Source organism: Plectropomus leopardus, chromosome 6 (assembly GCF_026936395.1).
Source record: "Plectropomus leopardus strain MGB_pleo_1.0 chromosome 6, ASM2693639v1, whole genome shotgun sequence".
In the NCBI taxonomy this organism is placed as follows: domain Eukaryota; kingdom Metazoa; phylum Chordata; class Actinopteri; order Perciformes; family Serranidae; genus Plectropomus; species Plectropomus leopardus.
The window spans coordinates 5,161,736-5,175,582 of record NC_142181.1 but is presented as its reverse complement, the minus strand read 5'-3'; the positions used below and the strand labels follow the sequence as shown (position 1 = coordinate 5,175,582).

Sequence of the window (13,847 nt, the reverse complement as noted above, 5' to 3'; positions counted from 1 at the left end):
TAATACGAATAAACAGACCAATCAAACCACAAATAAAAGGAAATAAAACACATAAAGCATAAAAAGATAAAGGAAATAAAAATAAATAATAAAGAAAATATTACACCACATAAAAGCAAGTCTAAAAAAATGGCACTTGGGAAGTGATTTAAATTATTTTTTCAACACCGCCAACACTGCCTATTAATTACAAACTAATCAACTAATAACTTGTCGATAGCTTTTACACTGAAAGTTGTAACCGGAAGTTGTACTTGTGTGTGAAGTGAAATTGACGTCCGTAAGTCACATGATAATCTCAACAGCAGTGCTGCTAAAATCTGCAACCACAAAGGCAGATATGGGCAGTTTGTGTGGACTTTTACCTTACTTTTTAATATTATGTGTGAGGACTGCGCACTTTGCTATATAGACGTTTACTGAGCTGAATTTATTTCACGGTATTTTTACTGATAACGAAAGCACTTATTCCCTACTTTGCCATGTAGCTAACGTTTTTTTTTTTTTTTTTTACCAGTCTGCAGCCAACTAACTTTCGAGACAAACATTGGGAACCTTTATAAACGTGTCGTGGCGAAACAGTCAGATTTCAGCAGCAGAAGCAGGAGCGACAGGTCGCTCTGATAAGTTGTGGAGCTTGTGAAGAGGCAGGTTTCACGATGACAGAGCGGACTCCTCTTCTCCACTACCGCCTCTCCACCAGCGTCAATGAAACCGAGCGGCGGCCCCCTCCGGCCGGGCAGGCCCTGGCTCAGCACCCGGGCAGCCCCCGGCAGAGGTCCACCCCTCAGCGGCAACCGAAGAAACTCTCCATCTTCTTCGGTGTGGTGATCCCTACCCTGCTGTCAATGTTCAGCGTGGTATTGTTTCTCAGAATAGGTGAGTGCTGATGGTAACAGTTATCCTCTTAAATCACTGCACACCGTTATGTGAATTCTGAACCAGAGATATAAGCCAAACCCCATTCAAAATTCTGATATTTTAAGGTTGCCTTGCTTGTCAGTAAAGGTTCATGCTATATAACGTGAATATGACCTTTTGTTGGAGGCACTGTTGAATTCGGCATGCAAGACATTGATCAAATTTGACCAGTTTCTGTAATAACAACTATTAAAGTGAGCAATGTTTTCATCTGAATAGCTACGGAGGGCACTGTTGAGTAGTGTGACTTTATTGAAATAAAGTTGTGCTTGATGACATTCACACTGGTATGATGAATCCATTATCTTTCATCCCTGACTGATTCAATGGTGCTCAGAAACGGGATTTAGATTGAGAAGCAGATGAATTGTGGAAGGATTTTTTGAGCTTTTATCACTTTAGGTTTCACATGCACCTGCACTCAAAACCTTGATCCTGTTTCCTGTGGATTTTTTTTTTGAGAACCAGTTAGAGTGCAACCTTTCCATGCACTGCTTGATTTTGAAGTGTGCAAATGTGATTTTCTGAATATTAAATCACTACTTAAAAAGTGAGTGCATTGATCTGTACTATATCGCTTAATCTAGCAGTAATTTTAAGTTCAGTGGCAATATCACCAGCGTATATATCTTTATTAGATTTGCTAACTTTTAACACAAAAACCCTCAACATCTAACATAGTTTTGCATGAAACCTGTGAAATGTTTGATAACCCCCAGCAGGGTTGCATTTATTGGGTAAGAATAAAATGTTTACCCAGACTTTTCTTAAGTTTTAGATGTTATGCATAGCATACTTTATCTTGCAAAATTTTACCAAGTTCAGCAAAAGTTTATGCACTGCAAAATTTGCAGAAATTTGCAGTTTTTAGGGTCCCATGCCGGCATGCAGGGATGAGCTTCAGATGCCCAGGATTGTAATATGTAAGTTATGCATAAATTATTGTAACTCAGTCATCAAAGTGTTGTTATCTGGAGAAAAGTGGCTTTTTATTGTTGTGGGATCATTTGACCAACTTCATTTAACGGAAGGATATCTGCTTTTATCTGGAAACACAATTTATGTTTAAGGCTAAAATGACTAAAATGAGTCATATTGCTAAATGTCAAGACAGTAAAAGATCTGTTTTCCAGTAAAAAATGAGTGTGAAGTGACTAATCATAATATGTCACGCAATCCGCAGTTTCACATTTCATCTGTCAAAGCATAAAAAGGAGGCCACTGACAACTGAGAAGCACCAAACACCAGCCTTTGACGAGTAACTTCATCCTCTCTCTTCTCTTGGTACCAGTTATTTATGTGTTGCGCTTGTATGTGTTTTCTGTGTTTTACCTCCAAGTTCTTTTCTTACTCTCTCTCTCGCTCCCCTCCCCTGCCCACCCCAGTCTCGTGAGATGTCAGCTGCTGTGCAGTGGGCACACACACACACACACACACACACACACACACACACACACACGCTCACACACACACACGCTCACACACACACACACATAGTGACTGTCTGTGTAGGACTTTAGACGACTATTCTTACACTGTGATTCTACACAGGAACTAACTGCATTTTCGGTGGAGGATGTGAAACTGCAGTTGGTAAATTTATCAGGTGTGAAAGCATAGAGGAAGAGACGTGCATGTGTGTTGCTTTATAACAAATCTTTCTAAAGATATTTTTTAGGGTGTTTTTGCCTTTAATTTATAGGGCAGCAGGAGTGGGAAAGGGAGAGGGGATGACATGCAGCAAAGGGCCAAGGCTGGAATTGAACCCACGGCTGCTGCAGTGAGGACACAGCCTCTAAACATGGGGCACCCGCTTTATCCACAGAGCCACCATGCGCCCCGGATAACAAATCCTGCCATTATACACTTTTTTTTATCATGGTGTAACATTTCCCAGTGATCAACTAATAATATTTTATTATGTAAAATAAAAAAAATACCTATTGTATCAAACTTTTTCAAAAAAGTTTCAACAGTGCTAAAACAAAGTAAAGCCTTCTTAAAATTCATTATTCATATCTGAATCAAAGACTGCCTTTTCCATTCGATTCTGGCTCTGCTCTCTGTGATCATGTGACACCCACACAGCAGCACTGCAGATGCAGATCACGATATCAGCAGCGGCGTTACGCTGCTTGTCGCCGTCATCGACTATGGAAACATGTATAATCGAAGATCACAGCAGAAAGCGGTTGTGATGTGAAACATGTGTCTAACATGGTGCGAAGTGACACTGATATCTTCTCTCACACTTAAATTAGACACACATGACTTTGCTTATGGAGATGAGATATTTTAGTTATTTTAATTAACGTTTGCGTTTGAACTAGTTTTGTTGCAAAGCTTTTTGAGCCCTGTTTGATGAAATAGTTCCTAATGTTAAATCAGCTTCTGTTACTGTTCTGATACTTAGTAACGATAGGTGCATCGTTCTTTTCACAGAACTGATTCCTTTGAATTGATGCGTCTAAATTCTTTCCAGTTTTGATACTTTTGGCAAAATATGGTGTCAGTCTTCTGTGAAAAATGATTTCTGATCATATGTTATAGCTCACCTGATCCGATTGCTTTGCTCTTCGTTATCAAAGTGTTGTTTAAATGCTCTGAGCAATGAAATACACAGGTCTTTTTGGTAGTGTCCAGGTTGTTTCTGCATAACAGCTTAAAGCTCATAAACACGCTGAAGACAGAAAAATGACCATCCGAGGAGCGTGTGAATGCCTCATTGTCCTCGGCAGGCAGACGTTTGGACTTGAGTCCAGTTTAGTCGCTTCTTGTAGCAGGCAACATGAGCAGTACCCTACAGTGACATGGTAGGGCTGCATTAATAATTGAATGTTAATCAGGATTTTGGCATCCCACAATTGAATGGGCATGATCGTCTGTGATATTAGTTTAAAATGCAAAAACTCTGCTGCATGTCAAATCAGACACAGCGATCAGCCAGCATTCACTTTTGAAGAGCTGTCATTCACCTGTGCACATTTTATGTCTGATTTTGATATAAAGATTTGAACATTAGCAGGAATGTAACACAACACGGACGAGAAAGAAGTGCTCTGTCTGTTTCTTGAAACCTGGATGGGCATCAGCTTTCTTGTGTTGCATTCAGACACCTTATAAAAGTATTTAAACCTTTGAAATGTGAAATGTGAAAATGTGAAATTTTTGGGACAAAAATGTAATCAGCAACTTGGCATGAAATGTCATAAAAAGGAAAAAAATCAATGGAAAATGGAAAATCATCAATAATAATCATCAATAACTAGGTAGAAATATCAAGAAATCTATATTTATAATTACATGTTTAAAATAAGCCTATGGAAAAAAAGATGTATATTTTTATTATAAATATTTTTATTTTTATTTATTCATTTATTTAATTTTTTTTCAGGTAATTTTCTTATAACTTTTAAATGATTCTCTCACTAATTTTTGGGTTACTTTTGCTGCTCAGAAGAAATCAAGCCAAATTACTCCGGTTTCAGAGAGTTGAATGTGAAAGTGCAATAAAAATGTTTTGTCCAAGTAAACAATGAATAATGGTGATAAATAATTGAGATATTGATCAAAATAAGATAATTTTGGCCATAACTGCAGCCCGACGATAACGGCGAGTGGGAAAAGTCACAGGTTCATTAGCGCTCAGATGATCAACAGCTCGCTCATTACATCCCAGACACTAAAAAGAGTCGTTTAGAAAGATTTGTTTGGTCAGTTTTGTCCGTCACGAAGTCTTGGAAAAACCCACATATTTCAGCATTACAGTAACGGCACGGAGAGGAAGCACTTTCAACATGTGATGCCAGTTATGTTTTTAGAGAGGGTGGAATTTTGGGATGAGTCACTTTCCTTTTGACTTACTGTTTTGAAAGCCACATGCACTGAAATTCATAGATCTGGTCAAATATAAAACTACTAGCTGTAAATACATTTGGTGAAATATTATATGAGTTAAACGAAAGGGGGATTTATAAGTTTTACTTCCACCTACTCCTTTTTGGACAATGTACCTTTGTTTGCTTTCATTTTTTTGGTTTCGAATAAAATCCTTTGTTCATTCATTCACTGAAATCACCATAAGCACAAAAGCAATTCCTCTAATATGCATTTATCCACATTTATCCACATTTTGTTGACTTTATCACGCTAACTGTGTGTTTTTTTTGACGTGGTACTCGTGCCATGTTGAAGGCTCACATCCTCTGCACTGTGGGTGTGTGCTCACCACATTAACGTTATCGCCACATCAAAGTTCTGCTTTCGACCAGCTGACAGTGTTTGTGTTTGTGATTTCTCTGTCTAGGATTCGTGGTGGGCCAGTCTGGACTCTACCAAGCTATTGCCATGTTCCTGGTGGCCTACTTCATCATCTGCATGACCGTGCTGTCAGTGTGTGCCATCTCCACCAACGGAGCCCTGGATGCAGGCGGGGCCTATTGTATCCTCTTCACAAGCACACACACGCTATCACATGACATTTGCACGTGACAAAGTGGTATCAGTAAAATAGTCAGTGGCCAAGAAATGGAGACGGCACACTTATAGAGCTCCTCGCTACACTAAACAGAGTGTGTCTTTGTGTATGGGTGTGTAATGTGGCATTGTATGTGACACTGAATGGGGCCTGATTTGTTTATTATCTGAACCATAAGACACTGTTTACTACTTTAAATAGAGGCCAGTATGTCTCTCTGCCAGGAATTTGGTAAATGACCCCAATCAGTGCTGTCTGTCAGTCAGCACAGACCTTCTTCATCATTCTCTTAAAACATTTGCCTTAACATGACAATACATTAACTGAAAAGCAAATTGCTTTCCTCAAAAAGGCCAAACTATTCAAATGACTCAAATACAAACACACACACACACACGTGCACTTTGCCTTAACTCCGCTCAGACATGATCAGCAGAGCGTTGGGGCCAGAGTTTGGCGGCAGCATCGGCATCATGTTCTTCCTGGCTAACGTGTGCGGCAGCGCCCTCTATGTGCTGGGTTTGGTTGAAGCCATCGTGGCCACGTTCGGCGTGCCAGAAGGTGAGTTTCATATTAACAGCTTGTGAAATGCTGGTTCCTCATTGTACAAGTTTAGAAAAATGATTTTAGAAACATTAAACTTACAACATATGACACACAAATAACAATTATCACAAAGAGAAACAACATTCACAGTTACAAATACACACAAACGTTAAAGTGGTCACTCCATCTGCAAACTTCGACTTATTCCCCTGTAACTTATTTCATTAGCTTCCTGAACAGCTTATTACAGGTCATATATGAAGCATTATTGTCCCTTTAGGTGGTTGTTGGCATTGAGCGAGAGGTTGGATACACTCTGGACGGCTCACCAGTTTATTACAAGGCTGATTTAGAAAACCACTCACACTCACAATTTAAATTTTGATTCCTGAGTTACATAACCTAACCTACTTAACCTGCATGTCTGTGGACTATGGGAGGTAACCTCAGCTGGCCTGCAGGTGCAAACTGCTGTGCAGCCCCATTATGGTCCTTTTATTATTAAAACTATAGCACCGAAAGCAATCACACTGTGGGTGCAGTTATTTCTGGAATGAAAGTGGGGCTTGCTAAGTTGCCTGCACAGGGAACATTAGTTAATTTTCAAATTGATCAATTTGCATGAAAATAGTTCAGTACATTTTCTAGCTTTACTTAGTTCATTATGTTTTCTTAATTAGGTTAATCAGTGGTTTTCCTTCTCATAAAACCAAAAAGCCCACTTCACAGAAGAAAATAATGCCATTTAATGTTTCTGCAAACCACAAATCATTGCACTGGTGTGTTTCATGCGTACTTTATCAAAATTTCTAAAGTTTGTTCGTAGCATGTGAGCCTTCTTTATCATTGGGACGTGGAGGGGATGGTGGACAGTATGACACCTCGGGGAGACGCCTGCCATGCTGCAGATCACTGTTCGTGACCAACAAAAGACAAAACTGGTTCTGATTTAGCGATTCATTGCTGTGTTTTCTGCAGTTTTTTAGGCATTAACAGCAGTTGTTGTTTTTTACTGAGACATTTGGATTGTGCTCCCTAAGCGGATCTTTTAAGCCAAACATATTTTCCTGACCCTAACCAAACGTTTTTTAACCACACAGTTAAAACACAAAGTTTTAACATATCTGCTTCATAATAATGTGGAAATGTTATGTATTCGTAGTTTTCAGACGTGTACGATACCAACATTTATTCTGGCGATGGGGTTAAAATGACCTTCTGTTAAAAATTAATAAATAAATAAACAAATAAATCAGGAGAGTTTTAAAATCTAATTTTCTAGCAGGGACCTGGTGAGAACTCTGAAAAAAAATGTACCAAGTTAGAAGTACAGTGGTAAAATAGTGAAAACTTCTCAAGTGTGTGTGTGTAGAACTATGAATATAAAGCAGGATCTTTCTAGAAAAGAGCATTAAGCTGATGCAATATTTCCTAGGTAAAAAAAAAGCTTAAAAATGTCGAGAAGAATTAATGCATTTTCCCCTTATCTTTTCCCCATGACCTCCTGCCTCGACACCTTTACCACCTCATCCACCTCTAGACGGATCTCTGGTCACCTCTCCCTACCAGGTCCTGCCGTCGGGCTACTGGTGGTCTCTTCTTTACGCCACAGGCGTGGCCCTGCTGTGCCTGCTGGTGTGCCTGGTAGGAGCCCACATCTACGCCAAGGCCACCTTCCTCATCTTCCTGGTGGTCATGTTTGTCTTGGGCACCATCTTCACCAGCTTCTTTGCCGTTGGCCCTCGTACCATCCTCTTGCCCGGCTCTCAGTCATTTAACCCGGCACCCAATGGAACAGGCCCCACGTTTCCCACCACAGCCAACTTCACCGGCTTCAAGTTGGACACGCTGCTGGGGAACCTGGCAGGTAAGATGACTGAGGCCGGCCAAAAACAGGTCTCTCAGGATTTGCTCATACTGAGCATGCTTAGGGTGCCTTGTTTGGTCTGTGGTGTGTTACTTCTTTTGTTAATTTTGACAATACAGTTCAAACTAAGACCATGTTTAGACAAAAACAGCCCTACAAAAAATGGAAAAATTCTTTCCTTTGTGTTTAAAAAAAACAAAAAACTAACATTGTTAAAACGATCCTCGTGTACATGGCAAAAACAACCAAAAAGCGCTGTAGTATGCATGCAAGGCCAGCAGTTGGTGGTGTAACTTGTAATGAAACACCATGGAAGATCGCAACATGCCTGCACATAAGGGCGCTCTTCTACAGAGCGGTGAGTTTAAACAAACAAGATGATGGTGAACGCACGCACGAGAACCAACAACGTTATAAAAAAACTCAGTAGAGTCGGCAGCGCAAACGCAGCTCAGTAGTCCGCCAATGTTGTAATTGTTGTCCCGCATGACCATTTGTCTGAAACGTAATGCACATGTGCGAAGTGCGGCCATGACATCAACGCTCTCGCAGGTCATTGATAGTTTACAGAAGCCATGTATTGATTGAAGTGCATACTGGTGGGTCGAGATATCCCTTTCAGCTAATTGCTATTGAACCATTTTCAGATTGACCTGTTACGTCACATACCAGACAAGTATGAACAATTTGAACAATTTGTTTATGCTCAGTGCTTTACTCACTTCACTTGTTCACATTTGTGGATGATGTGGGTTTGAAATATTCATAAGTTGTTACTCATTGGAAGCATGACCTCAGTGACTTAGACGTACATCCAATGCAGCCCCTGCTGCACTCACTGCTTACTCCACTGCTGGCCGAGGGAGGGTACTGAGAGCCAAATTTCTCATGTAGGCATAGTCACCAGCCACCTACAGGGCAGCTACAACCCCCCTTCTTTATGCTGCCTTTGCATTTTTACACAGAAACAACAAAAGCATCATCATACCGCCTCAGTGTGTGGTTTTAAACAGCAGGCTGGCATCAAGGAAGCAAAAGAGGTGTGACGTTATGCTGTAACAAAACAGCATTTGCCTTGATTTTGACATATGAAAGACATGTTGGCAGCCCTTTCTAAACAATAGCGATGTGATAACACAGATGTTCAGAACATTAGCGGGTTTATTTCTATTGCAGCCACTGTACTAGCCGTCATCATTTCCAGTCGAAGGCGACGTAGGCGTGTTATGCAAGCCAAAATGGTGAGGCGAGCCCCTTATCCATGGGAGCAGCCACGTATGAGGGATTTCTGGGAGGTGATAGTCCACAATTTCACAGAGGAACTGTGGATCCAAAACTTCTAGATGATGAACCTTTGAAGAGTTATGCGATGCAATAACACCTGTTGTAGCGCCGGCTGCATCATCACTCTTTGTTGTACATCATGTAACCTGTAAAAGCAAAAAAAAGTGTTTCCATTGCAGTTTTGTAGCTTTAGCTTTTGTTAATCAAAAGAAAAATAGGAAATATGCCCCATAATCTCACACTATTCCTTTAAATGAGATAGAGTCACATGTGTTGCATTGTGATTATTCCAATAAATCCCGTGCAAATCACTGCTGCTGCAACAAGGAATTGATCCCTCACCGGCTTCCCACCCATTAACACAGCTGAAATGCTTCTGGGAACAAAACCAAACCAAACCAAAAAAAAATCAAAAGTTCGCAATCTTTTCCAGCCCTGTTGGCAGAGGACAGAAGTTTTGATTTCTCTGTAATTAGATGTTTTACATGTTCTGTGGTTGTTAATGTCTGTGGAAATCTACCTAAGCACTCCACTCTGTTTTGGGGGATTTATATCCAAGCACATGATTACTAAGCTAATTGGTGTAACTCGGGCATGCGTTCAGGCACACGTGAGAACTATTACAGTGAATAATCCCCAAATCTGACTAAAGAGAACACAAACACACAAAGAGCCATCAACAGTTATAATCTTAAAGTGAATATTGTAAAGTCCAGAGACAAAAATGTTTTTTTCATGTTTACTTTTTAAAGTTTTTGAATGTGTGTAAACATCCTGTTTTTTTGTGTCATTCCATCAAACTGTTGTGTTGAGTGCTTTACAACCATTAACTGCTCATGTTAGCTGCTAGATTATTTTCTTTGGTCACTTTTAGTACTGTTAAATCTTTGTTTTGAACATGCCAAATAAAACAGGAGAAAAAATATATATACAAGCAAGAAAAACAACACCAAAATGTCCTTTCGACATATTCAGTAAACAAACCTGTCCGAAAAGGACTAGGAGAGAGTTAATACTTATCAAATCCTTCCCCTTTTTTCAGTTTTATATAAATAATTTCAAACATGAATATTCCCAATTTTGGCCACAATATTTACTTTCCACACCTTGATCTAATAAATCAATACAATTCATGTTTACCCTCATGAATCAATAATGCTTAGTGCTTTTTAGGAGCTTAATTCTTGCTGGACCCCCCCGACAAGTACAAATGCTGGTATTCATTGATAGAAAAACAAGAGTAGAAAGTAAATGTGTTTGGTTCATGTTTGTGTGTGGTTCATGTTTGACAGGTTTGGGTAGTCCCTCGGGTAGATATGATATTTGTTTACAATTATACACATACAACCATAAAAACCTCAAAGAAGATTAGTTTCTTTATAAATGGAGTCCTGTGATTGAGTAGCTGCTGCTCTGGAAACAGCAGGAAAGACGTGTGGAGATTGCTTTTCTCAAACACTGTAAAACAGGATGAGGTTCAGGCACAGAAGTATGGAGGAGAGTCTGCCAACAAACCAAATTGAACTTTCCGTCAGAAGACTGATGGTGCTGATAAAAACACTACTACAGTGACTTATCTGTTGTAATCTCTCCCTGCAGCTAACTACACGGTGGATTACACAACAGGAAATATGATGACCTTCGCCACTGTTTTCGCCGTTATGTTTAACGGCTGCACTGGCATCATGGCCGGCTCGAACATGTCAGGTAGGTGAGGGCAAGTTGTGAGTGTGTTTGACTTGATTACCTGTGTGAACACACTCTAAAACTGTCTGTCTTACAGGGGACTTGAAGAATCCCAGCTACTCAATCCCCCGCGGCACCATCACAGCCGTCATTTTCACCTTCATCATCTACAACCTGCTCAGCGTGCTGGTGGCCTGCTCCTGCGACCGGTCAGTAACACACACACACACATACAGACACACTTCTATATGCACACAAACACATTAGGATACAGTATACTCTTAAACTACTTACTGTAATATAACCATTTTTATCATTGCCATCTACAAACAAACAAAAAACAGCAAAACGGGCCATAATTGGACATAAATCCACACAGATCCAAACAAGTTAATTAAAGCTTTAGTGCTGATAAGAGTACAAGCGCTCTGCTGAAGTAATAGATGTTAGCATGTTTTGTTTTCAGCAGCTGAAATCCAATACTTAGTGGCTATCAGATAATGCGAACAGGGTTCATTTTCTGCTTCACCAAATTGAACTGCAGCATCAGACGAGGCGGATTTCAAAACCGTCCATTCCAAGCAAATGTTATCCAACACCACGTGTCAGCTCATCAGTCTGAACAGCTGCAGCCCATTTTTGACACTGGATTATTGATGAATAAATTACTCTTCATGAAGCTGTAGCATGTCCGCCCAGTCACCAACCAAAATACAGACGAGGCTGTGTGGACACAGACGCTAAAACAACGAGCTGATAAGTCTGAGCTCTGTGTAGGGCTGCATTTTTTTCCTACTTTATTTTTTGGTATATCATTTCATTTCATACAGCTTTTCATTTGCTATCTCCAACAGATATATCCCAAACAAAATATATATCCAAAGACATAAGTAGCCAGTGTATGGACCAAGTAAACAAAAAAATGAGGATGTAGAAATTGAATAAGAGAAAGAAAAAGAAAAAAAAGAGAAGTTAGAGATATGTTGAGGGCTGCAAATTTAAAGCACTTTCCTTAATCAATTATTGGTAAAGTTAAAGATCAAATAATTTAATAATTATTATTTGGGAAAAAAAAACATTAGATCATGCTAACTGCATTACATATGTTATATTTAATGTTAGTGGGCAGCGAGCTGTATCAAAAGAAAGGACTGACCAGTTTTTGTACAACCTGTTTGGTTTTTCAGACTACTTTCTGATTCATCCACTTATTACTGGCTCTCCATTCTCAGCATAATATTTCCATCTACTACTACGAGTGATGTTTCCTTTGTTTTGAACAAGGGACCTTTTATAGTTTCCTTGGTTTTAGGTTGTTGCTAAAGGCCTACTATTGTCAATACTGGACACTTTGCACCTTTGAGGGAGTATTCCACTGAAAATCTATAATCGAGTAACAAATAACCTGGACAAATTAGTGAGATTTCTTTCAAAACATGGAAAATAAGGGCAATAAGCAACTTGGTAAAAAAAATCCACAAATAGCAAGATGTAGTAGTAGTAGTAGTAGTAGTAGATTTAGAAAATTATTTTTTTTTAAAAAGCTAAGGGAAAAAAAAAAATAGGAAAACACTGTTAAGTGACATAATTATTACAATATTTTTAAGCATTTTTTCTTGTTCGCCTCTTTTTTAATTGTTTTAAATTTCTTTTTGTGTGAGTGTTTGTTTTGTTTGGGTATTGTTTTTTAATTTTTGTTGTTTTGAACAAATTTTTCTTGTGCTTTTTACGAATTTCTTGCTAATTTTTGAGTCAGTCTTATATTGCTCGTTACCTTCTTCCCATATTTTTGAAAGAAATCAAGCTAATCTGCTCAGGTTTCAGAGGGTTTCCAGAGGTCAGAGGGAGTATTGATTATTAACACTCTGTCAGTGACAGAGATAATTTTGGTGTCTGTGCTCTTACCTAACTTCACTCCTGAGGTTAGAGGTCAAGTCTTTACCTCAGTGTTGTAGTTGGTATTTGCTTCTTTCTATTTATTTGTCCTCTGTCTCCCTCTCTTTCTGTCTCTTTCTATCTGTCTTTTGCTGAGTGCCAGAGTTCAGTATTGATGTAGCTCTAAAGCGGGTGTTGCCAAGGTGCTAAACTGACATGACAGGGCTATAAAAGAGCATCAGGGATCGATACTGCCATCATTTACCCTGCCGCACCGTCCTCCCTGCGTCCGCCTACCGCACACACACACACACATTGATAAGAGACAGAGATTCTTAATACACTTTCTCCACCTCTGCAGTGCTCTGTTTTTACAGAGAGCCACATATACACCTTGTGTTTTATGTCGGTGCATGTTAACGTATTGTTTTCCATCGTTGGATTGCAGATATCTAAAATATCTAAAGTAGTTTCCCTCTTCTAAAATGACTTACGTTAGATATGCAGTTGTTTTGTAGTCATTTAGGCTCGAGGCAATGTCAGTGTGAAGTGGGGCAGAGTCAGCACTGAGCCCTCACATGACCCAACAAAGAGGCCCCGAAGGTCCCTCACATGACCTGTCTGTGTGTGTGTGTGTGTGTGTGTGTGTAGCGGGGTGGGTACACTTAAATTGTGTGTTGGTCACAGTTGCACAGACACATTTGTGGATGCAGTGGATTCTGGTCAAGTTAGGCACACGTGGACACATACAGCTGTGATTCCAGACTATAGGAACCCTTTTATCTCTGGGGTTACTTTAAAGTAACAGATTAATAGTTAAAATAATTGCCTATGAGTAGTAAAGGTTCACAGTATGTGACATTTAGGTGTCTGACAAAAAAAAAAGGGAAAAATGTCCAGGGGAAAAAAGCTAGGGAAAAACCGATATTTATAATTATCATAATTATATATTTTAAATTATGTTACAAAAACCATTTTAAGTACTTTTTCTAAGGACATTTCTATGTCGTTTTCTTAACTTTCTTTTCTTTTGTTTTTCAGTTTTTTCTTTTTTTTCTTAAGTTTTTTTTACTATCTTTTAGACAGCTTTCATAACCTTTCTTTCTGCATTGTGCTAATTTTTAGGTAGTTTGTCTTTATATATCTTTCATTGTTCATTGCCTCTTTCCCATGTTTTTGAACGAAATCAA

General features: G+C 39.3%; 1 protein-coding gene across 1 annotated transcript in view; it reads left to right on the top strand.

The window, feature by feature from the left end:
* The first annotated feature begins 63 nt into the window (after positions 1–63).
* The window catches only part of LOC121943615 (zgc:153039), an 84,817-nt gene continuing 71,033 nt past the window's right edge, over positions 64–13,847 (top strand). Inside the window, exons 1-6 of the mRNA XM_042487178.2 lie at positions 64–879; positions 5,229–5,363; positions 5,823–5,960; positions 7,486–7,812; positions 10,696–10,803; positions 10,880–10,991. Of these exons, the coding sequence (XP_042343112.1) occupies positions 660–879; positions 5,229–5,363; positions 5,823–5,960; positions 7,486–7,812; positions 10,696–10,803; positions 10,880–10,991 (1,040 nt within the window). The 5' untranslated portion in view covers positions 64–659. The remainder of the gene's footprint in view (positions 880–5,228; positions 5,364–5,822; positions 5,961–7,485; positions 7,813–10,695; positions 10,804–10,879; positions 10,992–13,847) is intronic.